The sequence below is a fragment of the Mytilus galloprovincialis genome, chromosome 4 (genome assembly GCF_965363235.1).
Source record: "Mytilus galloprovincialis chromosome 4, xbMytGall1.hap1.1, whole genome shotgun sequence".
Classification (NCBI taxonomy): Eukaryota; Metazoa; Mollusca; class Bivalvia; order Mytilida; family Mytilidae; genus Mytilus; species Mytilus galloprovincialis.
In genome coordinates this window covers 91,022,796-91,048,479 of record NC_134841.1, presented here as the reverse complement: position 1 = coordinate 91,048,479, position 25,684 = coordinate 91,022,796, and the positions used below count along the sequence as shown (strand labels likewise).

At 30.8% G+C, this 25,684-nt stretch overlaps 1 protein-coding gene across 1 annotated transcript; it reads left to right on the top strand.

The window, feature by feature from the left end:
• The first annotated feature begins 121 nt into the window (after positions 1 to 121).
• On the top strand, positions 122 to 25,103 carry LOC143073375 (CDK2-associated and cullin domain-containing protein 1-like). The gene is made up of 9 exons (XM_076248869.1): positions 122 to 300; positions 8,069 to 8,195; positions 11,805 to 11,913; positions 12,941 to 13,039; positions 17,771 to 17,873; positions 18,198 to 18,287; positions 18,991 to 19,132; positions 19,879 to 19,973; positions 20,753 to 25,103. The coding sequence occupies exons 1-8, from the start codon at positions 195 to 197 to the stop codon at positions 19,928 to 19,930; spliced, it is 828 nt and encodes a 275-aa protein (XP_076104984.1). The 5' UTR covers positions 122 to 194; the 3' UTR covers positions 19,931 to 19,973; positions 20,753 to 25,103.
• The last annotated feature ends 581 nt before the right edge of the window (positions 25,104 to 25,684 follow it).

Below are 25,684 nucleotides of genomic sequence, written 5' to 3'. Positions count from 1 at the left end.
CAAGTTTATGTTGTATTTTTATAAAGCATTGATTAAAAAAATGGTCCAAGGAAAAATCTTCACGGATACGAAGTTTGAAATTTAGGAAGACCAAAGGATCTTTTCCGTAACCGACATTTTTCTTCAATTAGTTTAATGACTTCCGGGGAAAAATAAAAGCAAAGTAGAAGAAAATCTTGCCACAAGTTTTAACGATGGATGAACCTATGGATGCAGAGGCTGACTCTACACAACCAGAGCTAGGCAAAGAAAATGTGTCCCAAGCTGAAGAACATCCACTTCTGCGACCTGGTAGTATGGGTATGTCTACATCGCCCTTCAAAATAAGTGTTTACCCGAATTTACTTTCATATCATATGTAAACACATTTTTCCAATCATTTGTTGCCACAAGACGTTATTTCCGCAGGGCTAATTGTGAAAGCATAAAACATATAGTATATATGCCAATATAATTAGTTGTAGTGTCTGGGACCCCCATATGAAAGAACAACAGATACAAATTATTAGAAAAGGTACAGAGACGCGCTGCTCGTTATGTACACAACAACTACGATTACACGAGCAGTGTCACAAACATGCTAAATCAGTTGAAATGGCCACCACTAGCTGAGAGACGCTTAAAAACCAGACTTATTTTATTTTAATATGAGGCAGGCATAACCTGTGAATGGGGACGAAGTCTGTATGAATTTTTTTTTTATGAATCAAACATGTTCAAAAGAGAAACGGAAATACCGTAACGTTTCCGATTTTGGTTCTGTTGTTAGGGATTTAGTTGTGACGTTATGACGTCATATTCAAAGTAAACAAAGAACGTAACGTTTCCGATTTTGGTTCTGTTGTTAGGGATTTTAGTTGTGACGGTATTTAAATTATGACGTCATATTCAATGTAAACAAAGAAACGCTGTCATCAGGTAACGTTTTTTTTTTATAACAAACAATTTTTAAAAATGAATTAGTATTGAGTTCCTTTCTTAGACTGATAAATATACATTTTATTCAAAGTCTCATGCAAACAAGACCGGAAACGGAAGTAGATTTCTGCGCAGATCCGGAAATTCCAAAACACGACAAAAAAAATTTGAATGATTTTGAGTTCATTAGTACTATGAAAATATCGGGAAAATTTTCCCAATTTTTTTTTTTTTTTTTTATTATTGAATTTTCTACTGTTATTGGGGACTTCGTCCCCATATAAAGTTATACATTGTCTAGTAGCCATTCCATCGCATATTCTTGAACAAACAGACAGCAGAACAAGACAAAATCATACTCAGACATATAGACACATCCAAACTTCCAAGGACACATACAAATGGTCATACTTCCCACGAACAATTATTCAATGGAATTTACTACCACAAACTGTAATTGAAACCACCACTGTTGACAGCTTTAGAGATCGGCTAACACCAGCTGTTCTCTCTAGCCTCAAATAAACAAATTCAAACAAAACATGTACATATATTTTTAATCACAATCTGTAAATACAAACACTCCAATTGTTATAAAATATTTTTATAAATTTTGTATAAATTTTTGTCAATCACGCATGCGCAACAACATGTATTCTTCAGTATTGAAGCCTTGTTGACCTTAAAGAAGAAGAAGAAGAATTAACAGCGCCTGGTGATGTTTCATAGCCTGCTAATTAACAGCCTCTGGTGAATCAGATGTTTCATAGCCTTATAATTAACAGTGCCTGGTGATGTTTCATAGTCTCTGAGGCTATGAAACATCACCAGGCACTGTTAATTATGTTTATTGGCATATATAATTTTTTTTTTCGTTTTTTTTTTGGTTGGGGGTCAAATGTAGCCGGAGAGCATGAATCTCATTTCAAAATTGCTTGTCTCCACTGGGAGCTCTGTGTAACAAGGCAGCATGTATACCGACTGTGCTAAAAAAGTACTTGAAGTGTTTCCTACAGGTGGTTTTGGCGTGTAATGGCGCCCTGCCGCAATTTCTCGAAGCCCTGCCCTTTTTTGGAAAAAAATTTGGCGCCCTGCCCTAATTTTGTAGAAATTCCTGATGCCATGCCTTTATCGTCGTAATTAACAACCGTTACTGAAAGACATATTTTATGAATACCGCTCGAGTTATTTCCCTTCAAACGTAAACAAAAGTTCACTAGGACGCCATTTTGTAATCGATTTCGTAATCAGCTGATTAGCAAACTGCGATAGATTGAATAGTGAATACAGATACTAATCATGCCATCAACAAATCGGATGAAGCGAAAACGTGAGGAAGTAAATGAGAATCAGGCCGCAAAATGCAGAAAGCAGATTCTGTCAACTGCACCAGTGGAACGTATATTTTCTAAAGTTCAAATGACAGTTTCACAACGCAGAAATAGACTGAATGTGTCAACTGAAACAATCTTGTTCTAGTGTCAGCAAATACCAAATCAATAGATGATTTGGATATCAGGGAATGTGTCAACCTGTTTTTAGGGAATAAGAGGAGGATTTGTCAATGACAATTGATATGACCAAAGCAATATTTTTATATATACGACGTAGTTCTTTCTTGTTTTTAAATATTTTTAAAGAACTGATTTTGTTTTTAATTGTGTTTATTGTTTTAAATATTTCATATATATGTTTTAAACACTTTTTCTTGTTTAACAATTTGTTTTAATGATTGATTACAGATGTATATGTCCTTTTTATACGACCGCAAATTTTGAAAAAAATTTCGTCGTATATTGCTATCACGTTGGCGTCGGCGTCGTCGTCCGTCGTCCGAATACTTTTAGTTTTCGCACTCTAACTTTAGTAAAAGTGAATGGAAATCTATGAAATTTTAACACAAGGTTTATGACCACAAAAGGAAGGTTGGTATTGATTTTGGGAGTTTTGGTCCCAACATTTTAGGAATTAGGGGCCAAAAAGGGCCCAAATAAGCATTTTCTTGGTTTTCGCACTATAACTTTAGTTTAAGTTAATAGAAATCTATGAAATTTTGACACAAGGTTTATGACCACAAAAGAACGGTTGGGATTGATTTTGGGAGTTTTGGTCTCAACAGTTTAGGAATTAGGGGCCAAAAAAGGGCCCAAATAAGCATTATTCTTGGTTTTCGCACAATAACATTAGTTTAAGTAAATAGAAATCAATGAAATTTAAACACAATGTTAATGACTACAAAAGGAAGGTTGGTATTGATTTTGGGAGTTTAGGTCCCAACAGTTTAGGAATTAGTGGCCAAAAAGGGACCCAAATAAGCATTTTTCTTGGTTTTCGCACCATAACGTTAGTATAAGTAAATAGAAATCTATGAAATTTAAACACAAGGTTTATGACCATAAAAGAAAGGTTGGGTTTGATTTTGGGAGTTTTGGTCCCAACATAATAAGGGGCCCAAAGGGTCCAAAATTAAACTTTTGTTTGATTTCATCAAAATTGAATAATTGGGGTTCTTTGATATGCTGAATCTAACTGTCATGACTGTGTATGTAGATTCTTAACTTTTGGTCCCGTTTTCAAATTGGTCTACATTAAGGTCCAAAGGGTCCAAAATTAAACTTAGTTTGATTTTGACAAAAAATGAATCAGTTAGGTTCTTTGATATGCTGAATCTAAAAATGTACTTAGATTCTTGATTATTGGCCCAGTTTTCAAGTTGGTCCAAATCGGGGTCCAAAATTAAACTTTGTTTGATTTCATCAAAAATTGAATAAATGGGGTTCTTTGATATACCAAATCTAACTGTGTATGTAGATTCTTCATTTTTGGTCCTGTTTTCAAATTGGTCTACACTAAAGTCCAAAGGGTCCAAAATTAAACTTAGTCTGATTTTAACAAAAATTGAAATCTTGAAGTTCTTTGATATGCTGAATCCAAAAATGTACTTAGATTTTTTATTATGGGCCCAGTTTTCAAGTTGTTCCAAATCAGGATCTAAAATTATTATATTAAGTATTGTGCAATGGCAAGAAATATCTAATTGCACAATATTGTGAAATATCAAAATTTTTTTTAATTAGAGTTATCTTTCTTTGTCCAGAATCAACTTAAATCTTTGTTATATACAATATACAATGTATATTCACTTTTTACTACCAACTGATAAATTAAAATAATCTTTACCATTCAGTGATAACAAGCAGTTTTTTTACATCTTAATATTTTATGATGTATTTAAATGAGTAGTTATTGTTGCAAACTCCATTAGAAATTTTAATTGAGATTAGTTTTGGAATAAGGGAAAGGGGGATGTGATTAAAAAAATTGGGTTCAATTTTTCTCATTTGAAATTTCATAAATAAAAAAGAAAATTTCTTCACACATTTTTTTGAGAGGATTAATATTCAACAGCATAGTGAATTGCTCTAAGAGAAACAAAAATTTTAAGTTCATTAGAACACATTCATTCTGTGTCAGAAACCTATGCTGTGTCAACTATTTAATCACAATCCAAATTTAGAGCTGAATCCAGCTTGAATGTTGTGTCCATACTTGCCCTAACCGTTCAGGGTTCAACCTCTGCGGTCGTATAAAGCTACGCCCTGCGGAGCATCTGGTTAAAGCATTAAACTAGTATGTTTTAAATGAATCCATTTTATAGAAATTGCCTGTTTATATTAAGAAAGTGCCCTAAAATTGTTGTCCATCGCGCTTAATGTGCCCTCTGAGCTAACAATTACCCTGCCCTTTTTAAAAGCTGCAGGAAACACTAAAAGTCTTCCTTAGCTCAAACTCTTACTGCTGACCAAGTATCTACCTCATTTACCAAGGAAAGCAATCCCGTCACACATCAATCAATCAAATTCTTACATGTTCTTGGAAAGAAGTTTACCTTGGTCTTAAAGCAAATATTTTCACATCTCAAAGACACAATATAAATATATATAGCAGGTACATGCCTGTAGTGTACTTGTTGAAAGGTTTACATGCATGTAAGCGTCAAATTGGTTAAAATTTTACCATGATTCCTCAAAATATCCTTATTGTGATTAGTCAGAAGTCCCAAATGATCGTTAAGCTCTGACAAATTACTGTCCGTTATTTTTGAGAAAAAGATTAAAGTGATTCGTCAAAATCAGTTGATTTTTAGCTCACCTGGCCGAAAGGCCAAGTGAGCTTTTCTCATCACTTGGCGTCTGGCGTCCGTCGTCGTCGTCCTGCGTTAACTTTTACAAAAATCTTCTTCTCTGAAACTACTGGGCCAAATTTAACCAAACTTGGCCACAATTATCATTGGGGTATCTAGTTTAAAAAATGTGTCCGGTGACCCGGCCAACCAACCAAGATGGCCGCCATGGCTAAAAATAGAACATAGGGGTAAAATGCAGTTTTTGGCTTATAACTCAAAAACCAAAGCATTTAGAGCAAATCTGACATGGGGTATTATTGTTCATCAGGTCAAGATCTATCTGCCCTGAAATTTTCAGATGAATCGGATATTTCGTTGTTGGGTTGCTGCCCCTGAAATGGTAATTTTAAGGAAATTTTGCTGTTTTTGGTTATTATCTTGAATATTATTATAGATAGAGATAAACTGTAAACAGCAATAATGATCAGCAAAGTAAGATCTACAAATAAGTCAACATGACCAAAATGGTCAGTTGACCACTTTAGGAGTTATTGCCCTTTATAGTCAATTTTTAACCATTTTTTCGTAAATCTTAGTAATCTTTTAGAAAAATCTTCTCCTCTGAAACTCCTGGGCCAAATTTAACCAAACTTGGCCATAATCATCATTGGGGTATCTAGTTAAAAAAATGTGTCCGATGCCCCGCCCAACCAACCAAGATGGCCGCCATGGCTAAAAATAGAACATAGGGGTAAAATGCAGTTTTTGGCTTATAACTCAAAAACCAAAGCATTTAGAGCAAATCTGACATGGGGGGTAAAATTGTTCATCAGGTCAAGATCTATCTGCCCTGAAATTTTCAGATGAATCGGATATTCCGTTGTTGGGTTGCTGCCCCTGAAATGGTAATTTTAAAGAAATTTTGCTGTTTTTGGTTATTATCTGGAATATTATTATAGATAGAGATAAACTGTAAACAGCAATAATGTTCAGCAAAGTAAGATCTACAAATAAGTCAACATGACCAAAATGGTCAGTTGACCACTTTAGGAGTTATTGCCCTTTATAGTCAATTTTTAACCATTTTTCGTAAATCTTAGTAATCTTTTAGAAAAATCTTCTCCTCTGAAACTACTGGGCCAAATTTAACCAAACTTAGCCATAATCATCATTGGGGTATCTAGTTAAAAAAATGTGTCCGGTAACTCGGCCAACAAAGCAAGATGGCCGCCATGGCTAAAAATAGAACATGGGGGTAAAATGCAGTTTTTGGCTTATAACTCAAAAACCAAAGCATTTAGAGCAAATCTGAGAGGAAGTCAAATTGTTGATCAGGTCATGATCTATCTGCCCTGGAATTTTCAGATGAATCGGATAATCGGTTGTTAGGTTGCTGCCCCTGAATTGGTAATTTTGAGGACATTTTGCTGTTTTTTTTGTTATTATCTTGAATATTATTATAGATAGAGATAAACTGTAAACAGCAATAATGTACAGCAAAGTAAGAACTAAAAATAAGTCAGTATGACCAAAATAGTCAATTGACCCACTAAGGAGTTATTGCCCTTCATAGTCAATTTTTAACAATTTTCTTAAAATTTGAAGATTTTCAATAACATTTTCCACAGAAAGTACTGTTATAGATAGAGATAATTGTAAGCAGCAAGAATGTTTAGTAAAGTAAGATCTACAAACACATCACCATCACCAAAACACAATTTTGTCATGAATCCATCTGTGTCCATTGTTTAATATTCACATAGACCAAGGTGAGCGACACAGGCTCTTTAGAGCCTCTAGTTTTATCATCTTAAAGAAAGTGTACATTTAATTGTCATGCACCAAAAATAACTGTTGACATCATTTGGAAAGAATTTTTAACTTTATCTGTCATGCAGGTACTCCAATTACAACCCTCACTTATGCATGAATCAAATTCCCAGTCACAATGTTTCCCTGAATTAACCCCAGGTCAACATCAGCAGTCCATTCATAACATCAAATCTGATACATGTTTTGTGTATGCACTTGCATTTGTCTCTTGTCTTGATAATAGAGGTTATCTCACAATCTTCAGTATGTTCATTACTCAAATGAAGTTCATTAACCCATTTTCATTTATACTGCATTAAATTGTTACCCTTTTAAGAGAACAGTTGAATGTCTAAAGATAAACTCTAAATATTTTTACCTAATGCATTTGTAAGTAAAGAACTGACATTTTGGTTATCAAATGTGTTTATATATGCACAGTTCCTCTGGCTGCTGTAAATGGAGCGCCGGAGTCGCTGACCAAACAGTCATGTGACTTCATTATCTAGAAGGATGGAACCAATATGAAATAGCATAAAGTTATCCCAATGTTGATGACTAATGTCACCAATGTGTTGTCTGTCATCCTTCAATATTTGATCTGAAGCATATACATGTAGCAGTAACGCAGTTATACTGTTTGTTCATCTCTCCGTCTGTCCCTCTTGGAGTTGGTCCTAAGTAAAAATATCCCTTGATGATCAGATGTAAACATGTTATCTCATTAACGATTGATAATTATTGCTTAAAACTTTACACACTTCTTAGTTATATTAATCTAAAGATCTGTATACTTTTTTTATTTTTGAGTTATGAGGTTTTTTGTTTAAAAAAAGGGGGGGGGGGGGGGGTCACATGTAAAATACTGTAAATTCAGAAATTATTGTGTGCATTTATTATTGCGATTTTGTCATTTTAAACTTAAATGCAATTTTGTCATTTTAAACTGTAATAATAAAAACAGTGCAATAATTTCTGAATTTACAGTAGTATTTTTTGTTAATTTTGGAACTTAGTAGGAGATAATAGCATGTGTATTAGATAGTGGATAAGTAATATAACTGATTTTTACATCTGAGCTCTCAGATTACCTACCTCTGAGTTATCTGAGAAATAAGATTGAGAATGGAATCTCAATTTATCCCATCTCTAAAATCTCAAACAGATCTTTGCTTTGTACTTTTGAGTTCTGATGTCATTTGATTTTTGTAGTGATGATGACCTTGACTCCTGGTGATTACGAATCTCAATACTGGCCAAAATTAGAGGAGGCAATAAATCATTTGCTGACCATGGCACCAGGTCAAGGAATACCTATATCTTATGAACAAATGTACAGGTAAGTAACATACATGTTACATAAATGAATTTTAACGATTGCATTTAAAAATTCTGAACTTTCATAGCTGAAAAGTTGAAATCCAGATTGATTGACTAAACATTGTATGTCGATGTATAGTCACTGTCAGAAACATCAATGACAAAATACTAAAAAAATATTTTAGCATTTCAAGTAAACTAGCTATATAGAGCTACAACATGTACAATGTATTTAAAGATTGACATAACATAACATGCATAAAGGCATTTGTCTTTTGTTGAAATCTGTATGTTGACCTATAAATGTGTGTTATTTTATTTCATTGAGTTTTACCTAACATCTCTTTTAAATCATATCAAGGTACAAAATTAACATGAGATCAGATTCTTGTAGACAGATTATAGGTTTGAATTTCTTTCTGCAGTAGGCTTACTAATTTTTAGCTAACCTGGTCCGAAGGGCCAAGTGAGCTTTTCTCATCACTTGGCATCCGTCGTCGTCCGTCGTTGTTAACTTTTACAAAAATCTTCTCCTCTGAAACTACTGGGCCAAATCAAATCAAACTTGGCCACAATCATCATTGGAGTATCTAGTTTAAAAAAATGTGTGGCGTGACCTGGCCAACAATCCAAGATGGCATCCAGGGCTCAAAATAGAACATAGGGGTAAAATGTAGATTTTGGCTTATAACTCTGAAACCTGCCCCTGAATTGGTCATTTTAAGGAAATTTTGCTGTTTTTGGTTATTATCTTGAATATTTTTATAGATAGAGATAAACTGTAAACAGCAATAATGTTCAGCAAAGTAAGATCTACAAATAAGTCAACATGATCAAAATGGTCAGTTGACCCCTTAAGGAGTTATTGCCTTTTATCATGTTTATAGTCAATTTTTAACAACATGAACAATTTTCATAAATTTTGTAAATTTTTGTAAATTTTTACAAAATATTTTCTCTGTTACTAATGGACCAAGTTCATTATAGATAGAGATAGTTGTTAGTAGCAAGAACGTTCAGTAAATTAAAAACTTCAAACACATCACCATTACCAAAACACAATTTTGTCATGAATCCATCAGTGTCCTTCGTTTAATATGCATAAAGACCAAGGTGAGCGACACAGGCTCTTTAGAGCCTCTAGTTTTTTTTAAATGCTGGATGAATTTATTGTGTAGTGCTTAAGACTTCTGTAATTTACTTACCTTTAAAAGTTCCTTTAAAACTCTCAACTTATATCAGATTTGCTTTAATCAATCACACATTAAATTTAAAATGTAAGTTTTTGTTTAATAATCTTAATTTTTTTTTACATAAATAAGGCCGTTAGTTTTCTTGTTTGAATTGTTTTACATTGTCTAATCGGGGCCTTTTATAGCTGACTGTGCGGTATGGGCTTTGCTCATTGTTGAAGGCCGTACAGTGACCTATACATGTAGTTGTTAATGTCTGTGTCATTTTGGTCTTTTGTGGATAGTTGTCTCATTGGCAATCATACCACATCTTCTTTTTTATATTTAAAGAAATAGAGTACATGGAACATGATACATTGACAAAATCCGTATCGCATGCTGTATCACCACGAGAAACAAATATCAGTCCCAAGGGCCGAAGGTCCTAAGGGCTGATTTGGTCGAGTGGTTTCTGTTTATCATATATTCTAACACAATGTAGAATCAGATTCATGGAATGTCCATTTTTTTTAAATCGTCTGAAAGTATATAAGCAAGAAAAGAACATAACAATTTTTCTGTATTTTTCCAGCTGACCTGTTTTTGTTATAGACTTCATTAGTTACTTAATATCTACATCGTAATGTTCCCTATAACCTTATTACATTCTCAATATATGTTTAAAACCTTATTACATTCTTAATGTACGTTTAAGACCATGTATTAAAATGCATGCAATAACGATACTGTCCTATTATTTTAACTTAAATTAATATTTATCAAATAAATATCATAAGATGTTGAAATGTTTAATGTTTTATTGTTTTTGGTTTTTTTTTAACTTTTGATTTTTTTATTTCCAACAATTACAACAAATACATGACATACATACAATATAATACATATAAGATAAATACAATGTCATTTTTATGAATAAATTTTAATTGGAAATATTTTACATTTTCTATTGAAAAGATAAAGAAATAAAAAATAAATAAATAAAGATGGAAAACAAAAAACAAAAACAAAACACAGAAGGATTATCCAGTTACATCCCTATCTATATTTTAAATATCACATAATTATGTTGAAGAAAAAAATTGAAAAATTACAAGACATATTTCTTTCAGCCATCAACACCGATCAAGTACATAACATGACAATAATATTTTCTTTAAAATAGATTATATTTAAGTAGTCATAAGTAATTGTGACAAACAAAAAAAAGACATTAGCTGGTATTCAATAAAAGTTTTTAAAAACATTCCATACATTATCAAATTCAGTTATCTTTTTATTTTTTACAGCTATCATACTCTCTAATTTATACATATTTTTATGCCCCACCTACGATAGTAGAGGGGCATTATGTTTTCTGGTCTGTGCGTCCGTTCGTTCGTTCATCCGTCTGTCCCGCTTCAGGTTAAAGTTTTTGGTCGAGGTAGTTTTTGATGAAGTTTAAGTCCATTGAATCGACTTCAAACTTTGTACACATGTTCCCTATGATATGATCTTTCTAATTTTAATGCCAAATTAGAGATTTTACCCCAATTTCACGGTCCACTGAACATAGAAAATGATAGTGCGAGTGGGGCATTCGTGTACTGAGGACACATTCTTGTTCAGTTTTATTATAATTGCTTGCAATGAGAGATTCTTTTTAAAGCATCTAGAATTATACACATATTGTTTAATATAAAGAAAAATCATGTTATATGGGTTTTATTGTTTATTAAGCGATGATGTTATTCTTGATCATTTTAATAGTCTGACGAGGTGAACAACAAGAAAAATAATTCTCTAAAAGTTTGCTATCTATTCTAACTAAATTGAAATTGTAAAAATTCAACAGGTAATGAGAATAAACTTTACGAAAATCATGACCGCAAATTTAAAACAATCAAACTTTAGACATCTCTTCATCTTATTGTGTCTTTTTTTTTATAAAAATCGCCCGTTAAGTTACTGCCTAATAATTTTTCAGAAATATAGATTTTAGTTGAAATGAAAGGACAATCTAGGTTTAGTGGGATTTCATTTTTCCTATGCTTGGAATTACAGCAACTGACGTCATATGTTAAACGTTGATGTCATTTAAATTATGACGTCACGCCAGGTATGGGATACAGGTTTTGCCATACGATACGGGGTATGCGATACGGGTTTAGCTTTGCTATACGGGGTATGCGATAAAGGGTAGGTGGTACAGACTGGAAAAAGAACCTTTATTAGATATATGAAATTGCTGTATTTTGTACTTAATATATGATTAATGTGTATAATGTATGCTATACTATAAATTTGTACAGACTACAAAATATGTAGCTAGAAAAGTACAGTTTTTTTTTTTAAATAAAAAAATATTACAACTTAAAATTATGGTGACAGTCAGATTAAAACTGAGGGCTTTATACTTAGTACACTTGATTGAATGACGTGTTTCTTTTTCTTTTCAGTTGTGTATATAAATGTGTATGTAAACAATTTTCCGAAAGGTTGTACGCAGATCTGATGCAGTACATGTCAAAATATCTCGAAGGAAAGAATGAGGAATTCCAGGCATGGGTATGTATTATATTGGAGGGCATCTGTAAAATACAGAACTCCTATAGCTAGACTACACCAATTTGATACAGAACTCCTATAGCTAGACTACACCAATTTGATACAGAACTCCTATAGCTAGACTACACCAATTTGATACAGAACTTCTATAGCTAGACTACACCAATTTGATACAGAACTCCTATAGCTAGACTACACCAATTTGATACAGAACTCCTATAGCTAGACTACACCAATTTGATACAGAACTCCTATAGCTAGACTACACCAATTTGATACAGAACTCCTATAGCTAGACTACACCAATTTGATACAGAACTCCTATAGCTAGACTACACCAATTTGAGGACAATAGTTTTTCCCACGATGATTCTCATGTATACATTGCAACTTTTTTAAAAATTCTTAGCATGTATACAACATTTTTGTTTTTATGAATTGTGTATCACACATAATGTAGTCTTGTTATTGATGATACTGAGATAGATAATTATTTTATAAACTTAAATGTTAAAAGGTTTAATGAATATGATTGTAAAAATTTAACTTCTTTCCAAAAAAAAAAAAGATGAAATAAGACTAAATAATCCTAGAAATGTGTTGATTTAAATTTCTAACACATTATAATGGCATGTCACATTTCATTTATAAGACAAAAGGAATCAAACACATATTCTCACAACTAAGATAGTCTTTTCTGCACATAAAATGGTTATAATATATAAGTATAAAACCATTGGTATGAAGCAATTATAAATCTGTACAATTGTTAGAAGGGAAAAAAATAATGTACATAATCTTCTAAAAATAGGAAAATCACAGTCCTACTGACTCCTACAAAAATATACATCGCTTAGCTTATTTAAATATGAATAATCTATCTTCATTATCCAGTCTGTTATAAGCAAAAATAATTGAATAAAAAGACTTAAAACAGTTTCAATAACCTACATTGTGTTTTAACGATGAAGGTTATTGGTCAAATGTAGTCTATCTTTAGTAAATGCAGGCCTATGTTTACTTGCAGGAGAAAGAAGATGGGAGACAGTTTTTAGAGAAATATTATTCTGTATGGAATCAATATCAACAGGCATTAGCTGGTATTGTTCCAATATTTAATTATATGGTAAGATTGGGTACACTTACTTAAGCTGAATACTTAAGGGGCATGCTCAATATGTAAATATGCTTGAGGTGTACCTTCAAGGTGGGTTCATCCTTGAGGTGAAACACTGTAACACCACTGTCTCATGTAAGGAATATGGTGTGGTGCCAACAAACATTTTAAACCACATTCTGTATGTGTCCAAGAGCCTACAATTTAGTGGTTGTCCTTTGTTGCTGTATGTCATATTTGTTTTTTGTTAATTTTTGTTTATTTTTTTTGCACATAAATCAGACTGTTTGTTTTGTTTTATATTTGTCAATTTAGGACCTTTTATGGCTGACTTTGCTGTATGAGTTTTGTTCAGAGTCACCTATAGTTGTTAACTTCTTCTTCATCATACAGTCTCTGGTGGAGAGCTGTCTTTCTATGACTCATATCACATCTTCTTATTTTTACATGTGGTTAAGTTGAATGATGTTACATTTTTATAGTCACATATTTAGTGTTTACATGCCCCTCTTAATTGAACTTATTATCTTTGTTCTTAAGTCTTTATTGGAACTTTCATGTAGTTCATCTGAAGTACAAATGTACTGCCCCTTTGGTTTGAATACATTTTATTTTGATATTGGTTCTCTTTAAGTTATCTATACAATATTTTAAGTACCCCAAGGTTTTCTAAATGTTTGTACCGTTTTGTTGGTCAAATTATAGATATAGGAAGATGTGGTGTGAGACAACTCTCCATCCAAATAACAATTTATAAAAGTAAACCATTATAGGTCAATGTTTAATAGATTTGTCAATTTAGACCCTATTAAAGTCTGTTGATATTATCCCATGGGTTTTTGGTGGAAGAAGACTTCAAGTCTTCTGAGGGCCAATGGTGCCGACTTTAAAATCATTGAATTCTCCGTATGCCGCATTCGTTTCTGTGTATTACAATTTGATAACAACTTCTGATTCCTGACACCGATTTTTATACATGCTTAAGCATCTGAATCATTTAATTTGTAAATTAGGATTGAAAAACAATCACTATCGTAAATATGTACCCTTTTATTTATGTAAATTATTAGATTTCATCTCATCTACATGAACTGAACGTTATTTGTTTACTTGTAACCGGATGTTTTTACTGTAGATATTTGAAGTACGCATGCGTGAATTTGGTATCGGGACAACTCGCCCTGTTTACATGTTCGCCCTTGAAGTTACGAATTTGCAGACAAGAAAATTTTGTTTTTTATAAATAAAAGGATCTATTTCTTATTAAATTGTTGTCTTTATTCATTGTTTTCCTTTGTCATGTGAATTAGATGCCCTTCTACTTCAAATGGTTTGAATCTATTCATAAAATTATTCAAGACTCAGTTGACAAGAGCAGTACGTTGCTGTTGGGAGAATTTTGATTAAACTCTAAATGCTCATAGAATAAGAAATATAATCTAAACTGAATGTACCTCCTTCTGAATAATTTATTGCAATATAAATATGAATCCCTTTTGACAAGAGAAATCTGACTTTTGTCAGAAATATTTGTTTCACATGTGCAAAGGTAATCACGTGTGGCGACCATATTGGTTTGTTTACAAATATGTGAAGAAGCCTCTAGAACCATGACCTAAACATAAATAGTCTTCCAAAAACGTAAACTTTATGCAATACTATTTTATCAATCATGATTATTTACTTAAATTTAAATTAGATTATTTAAAGAAATAGAATTATAACAATTACGATTTTAGATTAGAGATTAGAGATTCTACACAGACATGCTTTGATCTATTTATAGCCAAATTAGTTTACCTGTGTGAAAATGTAAATAATGGTCTAAATGGATATTAATTTGTTTACTAAACAAGTAAAGACAAACTATGGATGGAAGATAATAATTCACATACATATTTCAGGACATTTGATTTATTTTAATAAATATAGGATTTAAAAAATGCAAGTTCTTCTTCTTCTTCTTCTTCTTTTTCTTCTATTTAAGGACTGATAAAATAATTTACGCTATTAAAAGGTAAAAGTATCTAGGCTTTATCAATATTTATTTTTAAGATTTACTGTACACAACTAAAATCTAAAAAAATTGGGTGCTTTATACAATGGAAAGCGCAAAAATCCAAAGTTTACGGATTGGAATATAAATGTAAATAAAAAACAAATAATAACTGGACAGGATCACTTAAGCTTTATACAGTAAAAGTAAAGGGGACACCCCTGCCTCTACCTTATCACATATGTACAAACAGCTCATATCACAAATGTTCAATATTTGGTTTTACTTTTATATACAGTTCATCGGACGGATTCACAGTTTCTGCAGAATGCAAGTTCTCTTGGTATGCAACCTATAGCACTTATCGGTAGACATTTTTATACGCCCGTCAAAATTTTGACGGGACGTATTATGGTATACAAATGTCCGGTGTCCGTCCGTCTGTCTGTCTGTCTGTCCGTCTGTCCGTCTGTCCGTCTGTCCGGCGTAAACATGTCGCACTGTAACTTGAGAACGACTTATCCAAATTTTATGAAACTTAATATAGTTGTTTCTTATGATGGTCAAATGATCTGTATACTTTTTGATGAAAATAAGATTTAAACTTTTTGAGTTACGGCACTTTATAACTAAAACAGGGGTGTGTTTTTTTCACATGTCGCACTGTATCTCAAAAACGATTCTTGATTATGACTTAAAACTTTAAACACTTCTTAGTCATATTAATCTCAATATCTGTATACTTTTTGGTGATGATTCAAAATTTCATTTTTGAGTTATTGAGTATTTTGTAAAAAAGGGGGAGGGTTTTTTTACATGTCGCGCCATATCTCAAAAACTATTTATGATTATTGCTTAAAACTTTACACATGTCTTTGTTATATTAATCTCAATATCTGTATACTTTTTGGTGATGATTCAAAATTTCATTTTTGAGTTATTAGTATTTTGTAAAAAAAGGGGGAGGTTTTTTTTTTACATGTTGTGCCGTATCTCAAAAACGATTTATGATTATTGCTTAAAACTTTACACACTTCTTTGTTCTATTAATCTAAAGATCTGTATACTTTTTGGTGATTATTCAAAATTTTATTTTTGAGTTATTGAGTATTTTGTAAAACAGGGGAGGGTTTTTTACATGTCGCGCCGTATCTCAATAATAAAGTTATGATTATTGCTTAAAACTTTCAAAATTTTATTTTGGTAATATTTAGTTATTGTAAAAAAAAACAGGGTGGGGTGTTTCACATGTCCCGCCGTGTCTCTAAAACAATATATGGTTATTGCTTAAAACTTTCTCATAAACTATTTATGATTATTGCATAAGACTTCCACATAAGACGTCGGGCGTATCATGCGCTCATGGCGCAGCTGTTTATTTTAATTTTGTCTATATCGGTACAACTGTTAATATCAGGCAATATAAATGTACTGTCAATAATCAATTTAACTATATCAAGTTGATTTTTATACGCCTGTCAAAATTTTGATGGGACGTATTATGTTATACTAATGTCCAGTGTTCGTCCGTCTGTCCGTCTATCTGTCTGTCCGGCGTAAACATGTCGCACCGCAACTTGAGAACGACTTATCTAAATTTCATGAAACTTATTATAGTTGTTTCTTATGATGGTCAAATGATCTGTATACTTTTTGGTGAAAATAAGATTAAAACTTTTTGAGTTACGGCATTTTGTAACTAAAACAGGGCGGTGTTTTTTTCACATGTCGCACCATATATCAAAAAAGATTTTTGATTATTGCTTAAAACTTTACACAATTCTTAGTTATACTAATCTTAAGATCTGTATACTTTTTGGTGATGATTCAAAATTTCATTTTTGAGTTATTGAGTATTTTGTAAAAAAGGGGTAGGGGGTTTTTACATGTCGCACGGTATCTCACAAAAACGATTTATGATTATTGCTTAAAACTTTACACTTCTTTGTTATATTAATCTAAACATCTGTATACTTTTTGGTGATGATTAGAAATTTTGTTTTTCAGTTATTTAGTATTTTGTAAAAAAGGGGGAAGGTTTTTTACATGTCGCGCCGTATCGCAAAAACAATTTATGATTATTGCTTAAAACGTTACACACTTCTTTGTTATATTAATCTAAAGATCTGTATACTTTTTGGTTTTGATTCAAAATTTTATTTTAGTGATATTTAGTTTTTTTGTATCTCAAAAACAATAAATGGGTTAGTGGGGCTGCTTTTATGGTAATTCAAGTTACCTTTTATTCACCTTCTACCACCTCAGAGCTATCAGCTCTTTGATTTCTACAATGCACAGATGTTTGTTACATCTAGCAAATAGTTACTCTAAAGCCACTGCTAGGGACTTTTGTAGGCCTGTAGTAAGGTTTGAGCTATTACTCTATGTTGAAAGCCTCACTTTGACTCTTCAGATGAAGAACAGTAATTATTCATTATTTTCATAATTATCAACTGAGTCTCATTCATAGTGTTTCAAGTGTTTTGGTTTTAGTTGAAATGAAATAACTGACTTATGTTATCTTTTTTTTAAACATGAAAGAATTGTTTTATAAATTTGATTGGTAAGGGGAGACAATCCATTCCGCATATTGTCTATTACGGTTATTAATTTTGTGAAAGATTAATTGCATGCAATAAACTTTTAAAAGATAACTTACATATTTTGTTACTCTTAATATACATTTTATTTATTTTATTAGGTATCAAAAAGATATCAGTTTTCTTTTTTTTTTCTAATTTCAGAATAGATATTATGTAGAATCAAAACTGAAGACAAATTTACATACAGAATTAAAGAAACTGTTCCGAAAACACATTTTAGAAAAGCATCTAGCACACTTATTTTGTAAGTAGATATAAAATTTATAATATGATTGAATTCATGTGTAGTAAAACCTTGATTTTAACGACTTTAAACATACAGTTGAATCATGATCAGTAAAGTATCCATTTCAGCAAGTGCTCTCTTGATGCATGGCATAGTTCGATTGAATTAGAGATATGATAATTTATTGCCTCATTGATCCTCCAAAAATTCTGTATCAAGATCCAAATCTTATTACCGGTAATTCCAAATTTTCTGTTTCTGACAAAGAATCCTTGACATGATGTTTTCTAAAATGCTAACTTATTTCATAGAGAATAAATATAATGTATTGATATATTTCAGCTGTCCTTGAAGAAAGCAGTAACACACCTTTTATAATTCCTCCAGCCTTGATGTGTAATACAATACAAAGTCTTCATTCCATTAATCCAGGTAAACTACTCATCAAACATATACGAGGTTTATAATTAAGTATGGCACCTTTGGTATACATACCACTCTTCATCAAACATATACGAGGTTTATAATTAAGTATAGCACCTTTGGTATACATACCACTCTTCAGTGGCACTTGAATCAAAATAGTTATAACAATAAATCAAATATAAAACTACACACACAATGAAAAAAAATCAGAAAAATAATGTAAAAAAGGGTTATCGTCCCAAATTAATATTAGCATTCATGGTATAGCTTTAGATAAAGATTAATTAGCAAATACATTGTTATGTAGAAAATAAACTGTTAAAAACAAAACAGAAAAGCCAAATAATTGAAATAGAAATTATTTTATCATGTTATGAAATGATACTTCAAAAAAGATAACATGAAAATAATATGGCACAGTACAACAAACAACATCAGTATGGTTATGTAGGAATGGCAGATAATCTTATATCAAAAGTTGATTAAACAATTAAATTCTACGAAACATTAGATAAATAGAATCAAACTTCATATTTTCTTTTTGTCGCCTTGTATGTAAAGAGAGCAAGCTAAAAAAATGTCTTCACTATTATATGAATTCAAAATGCCATTTAATTCAAATGTTTCATCCATTCAAGTATGCCTGTTATTTGACCAATTGTGTATATTTTAAGATATGTGATATAAAAGCCTGTTTTATCTTTTTCAGAATATGCAACATTAAAGCCTGAATTATTTTCCCGATTTATTCCAAACGTTCTACCTCATACATCAGTAACAGAATTAGACAGATATATAGAAGAAACACAAAATATGCAAATTGAAATGAGAAAATTAGATGGTTTTAATTCGTAAGTGTGTTGTATACAAAATATGACAATGATGTTCTCAACAGTAAGAAAATAAATTTATCATATTATTTACTTTTGCATTTGCCCAGAAATGTGTTCAGGTTTAACATTTTTCAAAATATTTTCCTACAACATCAGGAAAACAAATACCATTTCCCACAATTTTCTATCTGATTACATCGTAAAGGATGCTAAATAAGTTTAAGAGAAAACTACACTTTGATGATTGATTATGGATCTTCAATGGCAGTTGGCTAAAATTTCTGACTAGTTAAACAGGTTGATTTTATCAAAAAGATTGAAAGTTTAGAATTTTGAATGAACTGCAATAGGAAGAGAGCAACACTTACAATCAAGTCACAGCAATTTTAAAGATAACAATATTTAGTTTTATTAAGTGAGACAGAGAAATGATATGGAAATTATTACTGTATTTACATGTTTGTCCTGAACAAATTTTTGTCATAACTGGATGGTCACTCAGTAAGCTGGACAAACAGAAATATGGTTTGTGAAAAATTTATAGAAAAATATATTGCTGGATTGTGAAAGAACTATGTAGAACAAGGAAAAGTAAAATCACAAAAATACCAAACTAGGAAAATTCTAAGTCCCTAATCAAATGGCAAAAGCTCAAATACATCAAACGAATGGACAACTATCATATTTCTAACTTAGTACAGGCATTTTCTTGTGAAGAAAAGATATTTCATGATGTATACATCCTACTTTATTATTTATTATAGATGTGAGTCAACGAGAAAACGATACAGAGAAGAAGAGGGACCAGTGAAGTGATAAATGATACAAAATATACATCCATTCATCTGTGATCAATTTTGTAAGTGTGCAATTAGATTTTATATCTGTACGTTCTACTCTTAGAAGATTTAGTTGCAGCAGTTTGTGACCTTTGATAGCTTTTAAACTTTGTGGAAAGCTTTGTTTATTGACAATATCTATTGAGGTTAAATCAGATCTCACTTTATCTTTGGTGATTAATATGCCTTTAGGTCAAATAGACCCTCATTGATTTTAAGGTCACAGGGTCAAAGTTCAAGGTTACAGCAGCATTTGATAGACTGAAATTTGGGCAAATGGTATTTTTTACCTGTGATATCTTTTGAACCATACATCCAATTATTACTATATTTATTGAGAGGCCACTTTTGATTTTTAGATCACTTGGCGAAAGGTGTCAGAGCAATCATTGACTTAAATTTTAGCCTTATTTTGAGTCAAGAATATATTTCTTCAAGAATTTAAAGGTTCCTGTTCCAGACAATATCATTTAAGACCTCATGAGGTCACTACAAATCATTGTTTCAATACATGTTATTTGCAGTGAAAAAGACCATTGTTGTTTAAGGATCTATTAGTTAAAGGTCAAGATGATAGCAGACTAAATATTTGGTATTTTCCAATCATTTTACATTAATTGTTAGCAAACTTTTTACAGTCAGGTCACTTAAACAGGTTAAAACTGTGCCTACATAGCTACTGTGTTTTACTTCTAAAATCTATGAAGATTGCAACTCATGAACTCTTAACTTCTGCATATTTATACATTTTCACTTGCAGTTTAATCATAATCAAATTTATATTGGTTTTATTTTTCAGATCTTTTAGACGTATTGCTTGTGCTGTGACCATTCTGTAAAAATCCAACCATATAACACACTTCTGACATCGATATCTGAACTATATAATTATTGATTGGAAATCCTATAACAACAAATGACCATGACCCAGGATGCAGCATGTATAAAATCATGTTATTATGTAAATACTATTTCGAACAAAGTGAAAAACTTCAATGTGAATGTGACCAATAACAAGAAATGTTTATTATAATCCTTATATTATTATGTGCATGGACTTAATACAGAAACTAGTGTCCTAATGAAAATTGAACTTAATGGTCACTAAAAGCTTTGTGTGCTATTTTTCTCATATATATAAGAGGGTCGTAATGGGGGTACCTTCATGATGAAGAACAGTAAAAGTTCTTGCCAAATAACATAAATGGTAGTTTTTGGTGTATAACAATAAAATATACACTTTCTTTTAGACGATAAAAACATCAACTGATTTTGACGAATCACATTATTTTTTTTCCAAAAATGACGGAAACCATAATTATTTGAGACCTCTGAAGAATCACGGTAAAATTTTAACCAATTTGCAGCTAACTGTAGCCGAAATGACTGTTTGACGCCTAATGTTAAAGGGCATTACTTACCCTCATATAAGTACAGATATATTTAGAGTTTTCAATATGACATTAATTTTAACATCTGATGCTTGTGAATATGTGAATATTTTTTATTATAATGTATCGTTTATAAAGATTGAAAATTAATATCATACATGGATGCTCATAAAACAAGGTTGTTTTGCTTCTTAAAATTAATGAGTGTTCCATGTGGTCAGCTGTTCCATCACAAACAGTTCTTAAACAGTAGTTGCCTGTCACTCCTGACATTAATAGTTGAATAAGTTTTAAAAGAATATTCATTATTTTCAGAGTTTACATGAATGGCTATGTTTCACTATAAAATATGTGTACATGGATTTTCTTTCAAAGGAAAATTCAATTATTTTTTGCCGAGTTAAATCAGCAAATAGAAACTCATGAAATATAGATAAAAAATTAAACACTTATTGCATGGTTTATTTTTCTGACACATGCTCCATGATTCTGTGTGGATTGTTTATTAAGTTATTTAGCATGAAAAGTTTTCATTGAATGGAGTATTTTTTTGTCAATTATACATTATGGATAAGTAATAATTGTAAAAACTTGTGCTCAAAGGAATTAGTTTAGTATATTTACATGCATGCATTGATTCAATAATTTCCTAATCATTATAATTTCATATACTATTTTTTGAATGCACCATGTATTTTTTTTTTTTTTGTAATTACATTTTTTCTGCTGTTCTGGAAACTTATGTTAGTTTAAAATCATGTGACGTTTTGTTCAAAGAAACCTTCATTTCACGTTTAGTGTTCCTATTTTTTTTCATATAATTGTACTTTAAGAATGTCAGCATTATTAAAGAAATTCATTCAGAGGATAGTAAATGATAAGAGCCATCTGGTCAATAGAGTTCTAGAAATTCTAAAGATCTGCAAATCTTTCAAAAATATTATAGAAATATTGTTAAATTAATGTGAATTAAAGTCTGCACTCTTTAAAACAGATGTGTTATATTTTATGTTGCTATCTGACATACCGACTATAGTATATAGTTTGGGTTTTGTTCATTGTTGAAGATAGATCTGGAACCTTTAGTTGTTTATATCGACTTCATTTGAACAGTTTTCTAATTGGCAATCATATAAATTGCTACACATATTTTTTTCTATCGCAAAATTAGATTTAAGATACCTAAACATATACTTTTTCAACAAAAAAATCTTTGTATTATTGTGAATCTATTCAATAGATTTATATAATGTAATACTTTTTGATTTTTATATTTAATTTAGGCGTTATCATATTTTTTCCTTTGGTTGGACATTGTCGGTTTTTTTTCAAATCATATTTAAAAATGTTCCCAAAACAATTGTCAGAATGACATAGTTTTGCCCCTTTTGTATGTAGAAATATCATTAGTGATGTCACTGAGGTTTCAAAGACATGTAAAACAAACATAGTTGACATAAAATGGGTATTTTACATATTTGTTCTAATGAAAGTCTCATTATTATGTTAAACTCACATTAATCTTTTTGTTTAGATAACTTTAACACCATGTTTTAGGTATATATATGTTAGCGGCAATAAGTGAAATTAGGCATTAAGCTTAAATCCTAGGCAATAAGCTAAGGCCTAGGCAGTAAGTCTATTGCCTAAATGATGGTAGGCATTAGTCTTAAATCCTAGGATTTAAGCTTAAATCCTGAAAAATGGGTGCAGGCATTAAGCTTAATGCCTAAAATATAAATGAGGGTAAATAAATAACATTTATTAAATATATTTATTACATGATAACATTTTGAGAACTGGGGCCTGTTTTTCGAAACTGTCCTAAGATCGGTCCTATAAGATATTCTAAGGACAGAAATTAGGATAAAGTTAGTACCGATTTACAACATGTCTCAGCATGCGCATCAAAATCTTAACTAGGATGTCCTAACCGCTGTCCTAAGTATTGGCGTAAAAGAAAATAGCAAATGAAAAAATTGAAATATTTTATCAAATTAAGCCAACAACTTTAATTTAAAAAACGGTTAATTATTAGAATAACTTTTTATTTTTAGATTAAAGGGTAATAAATAATTTGATATTATTATTGTACATTGTAAACAAAACATAAGTAAAAAAAATATAACTACGTTTTATATTAGAATTGAACAAACTAACTGTAAATAGTTAAAATTAGATATGTAATCGGTAAAATCAGTATATGCTTTGAGGGAGCTGAATTCGAAGTGGTTTCATACTTAAAAGTTCAAAGGCAAATCCTGTGCATCTTTCACATAAAAACTGAATACTTCAACTATTTTATTGTATTACTGCAATTAACATACGTTTGAATATGAGCAGAAGAAAAACTCTTATTTTACCAATGAAACACGTATATACTACAGGGCCCAGTTTCATCCTGAATATAAATAAAGAAGATGTGATATGAACGCCAATGACACAACTGTCCACAACAGACCGGAAATAAAATCATTACTGAAATATGTTATTTATATTTAAACGCAACATTTTTATAATTTAAAAATATGAAAACTTGATAGAATTTTTTCTAAAATCACTCTTTTATAATAAAAAAAAAGAAAATTTACTTATTCAATAAAAAAATAGATTGGTGTGAGCAAAAAATCATATCTTAATTTTGTCTACTTTTGACCAATTTAAACCAGCTCTCAACATTTTTTAATTGGATACAATCACTTTTTTTTTTAAATCTTTTAATTATTTTGTTATACCACAAAAACATTAAAAAAGTATGAGTTAATTCTGTTTTGTAACTGTTAAAATTACTAAACGTGCTAAATAAACTTACTTAATTTGAAGATCTGTCAAATGAATGTATATTTATATATGTAATATTAGAAATAATTAAGAAACGACTTTATATCAAGAATAAATCACCAAATATGCATTAATTGGAGAGTTTACTTTTGCCTTAAATTATGTTCGGCAATAGGATGGATAATCATCATCAGATTTCAGAAAATAAGCTTAATGTCTGAAAATTTCAGGCAATAACTTAATGCCTAGGCGTTAGCTTATTGCCTAGGATTTAAGCTTAATGCCTAATTTTACTTATTGCCGCTAACATATATATGTTTAATACATATTAAGAAGATGTCAAACTGAGGATACAAGTATTTTATGAGTGTTATTAGTTTTGACTTAAAGGCAACAGGTTTTATGGCCGAAAACAAATACATGTAAGAACAATATCCAATAGCATGACTACTGAGTAAAAGAAATGTTTTTGACCATGTTAAAAATGAGACTTAAGAGTAAAATCCTTGAATGCTCTTTTCTTTGGAAAATTTCTGTACCAAGTCAGGAATATGACAGTGGTTATCCATTGGTTGATAAAGTATTAAAAACATTTGATTATGCTAAGTTTTATGGATTTCCTCATTTACGAATTTTCCTTAAATTTCGGTATTTTTGATAATACTTTTTAGTTCATTGATTTTACTTTATTGAAAACCTAAAGCTAGATACTTATAACAAATTGTATGACATAATGTATAGGTATTATTTTCAAATATGTCTTTTTCAATCTATTGTTTGTCTATTCCTAAGTAGAATGTTAAAATCTAGGCATTTATTGTAACTTTTAGTGTAATGGAATAAGTTTTATGATGTGACTGTCCAAGCATGGAAATGGCTTGATGCTATAAAAAATAACAAAAACATATTGTTATGGTATTTGAAAATTGTTATTGTTATATATTAACATGAGATAAATAAATTATGAAGAAAAACAAACTTGTTATTTATGCATCATATTCAAATTTATTGTAGGTTTAAAGGAGTTAACATCCTATTTCCTTGGTCTTTCTTTATCTCAAGTCTTCATTAAATTGTAAGAGAAAGTTTTGTAACATAAGATATATGTTTATCTTATGCTTCCTTTGACCGTCAGCTCACTGAATAAAAAGGTCATTGATTCAAAGCTGACATTTTACTGTATAAATCAACAGAACAACTGATAATTGGTACATATGAGGAATAAAATATACCCTTTATTTAATAGGAAGTCCAATTTAACCTTTGAAAGAAGATGAATTTTCAGGCTTCATAGAAAGATATTATTTCACTGACTGTGTCTAAACCACACAGGCAAAAATTGTTTGGACTCGATGGTATCTAACATCTGAAACAATGACGGAACATCAATAGACATAAGATAGGTTTCTCCTTATTTTCTTTTTTTTTTTATGATATCGAAGAACATATATACATATACAACTATTTTCTATTGTGAGATGCAATATTTTCTACAACCGTTCTATATTAACGGAGAAATAAGTAAATAGTTATCAAAGGTACCAGGATTATAATTGAGT

What these genes read in the sequence shown, in the direction of transcription:
- LOC143073375 (XM_076248869.1), top strand. Translation starts at nt 195, where the DNA reads ATGGATGAACCTATGGATGCAGAGGCTGACTCTACACAACCAGAGCTA. An exon ending in TCTTCATTCCATTAATCCAG is followed by an intron (nt 18,288 to 18,990) that starts GTAAACTACTCA and finishes TATCTTTTTCAG; the next exon opens with AATATGCAACATTAAAGCCT. An exon ending in AAATTAGATGGTTTTAATTC is followed by an intron (nt 19,133 to 19,878) that starts GTAAGTGTGTTG and finishes TATTTATTATAG; the next exon opens with ATGTGAGTCAACGAGAAAAC.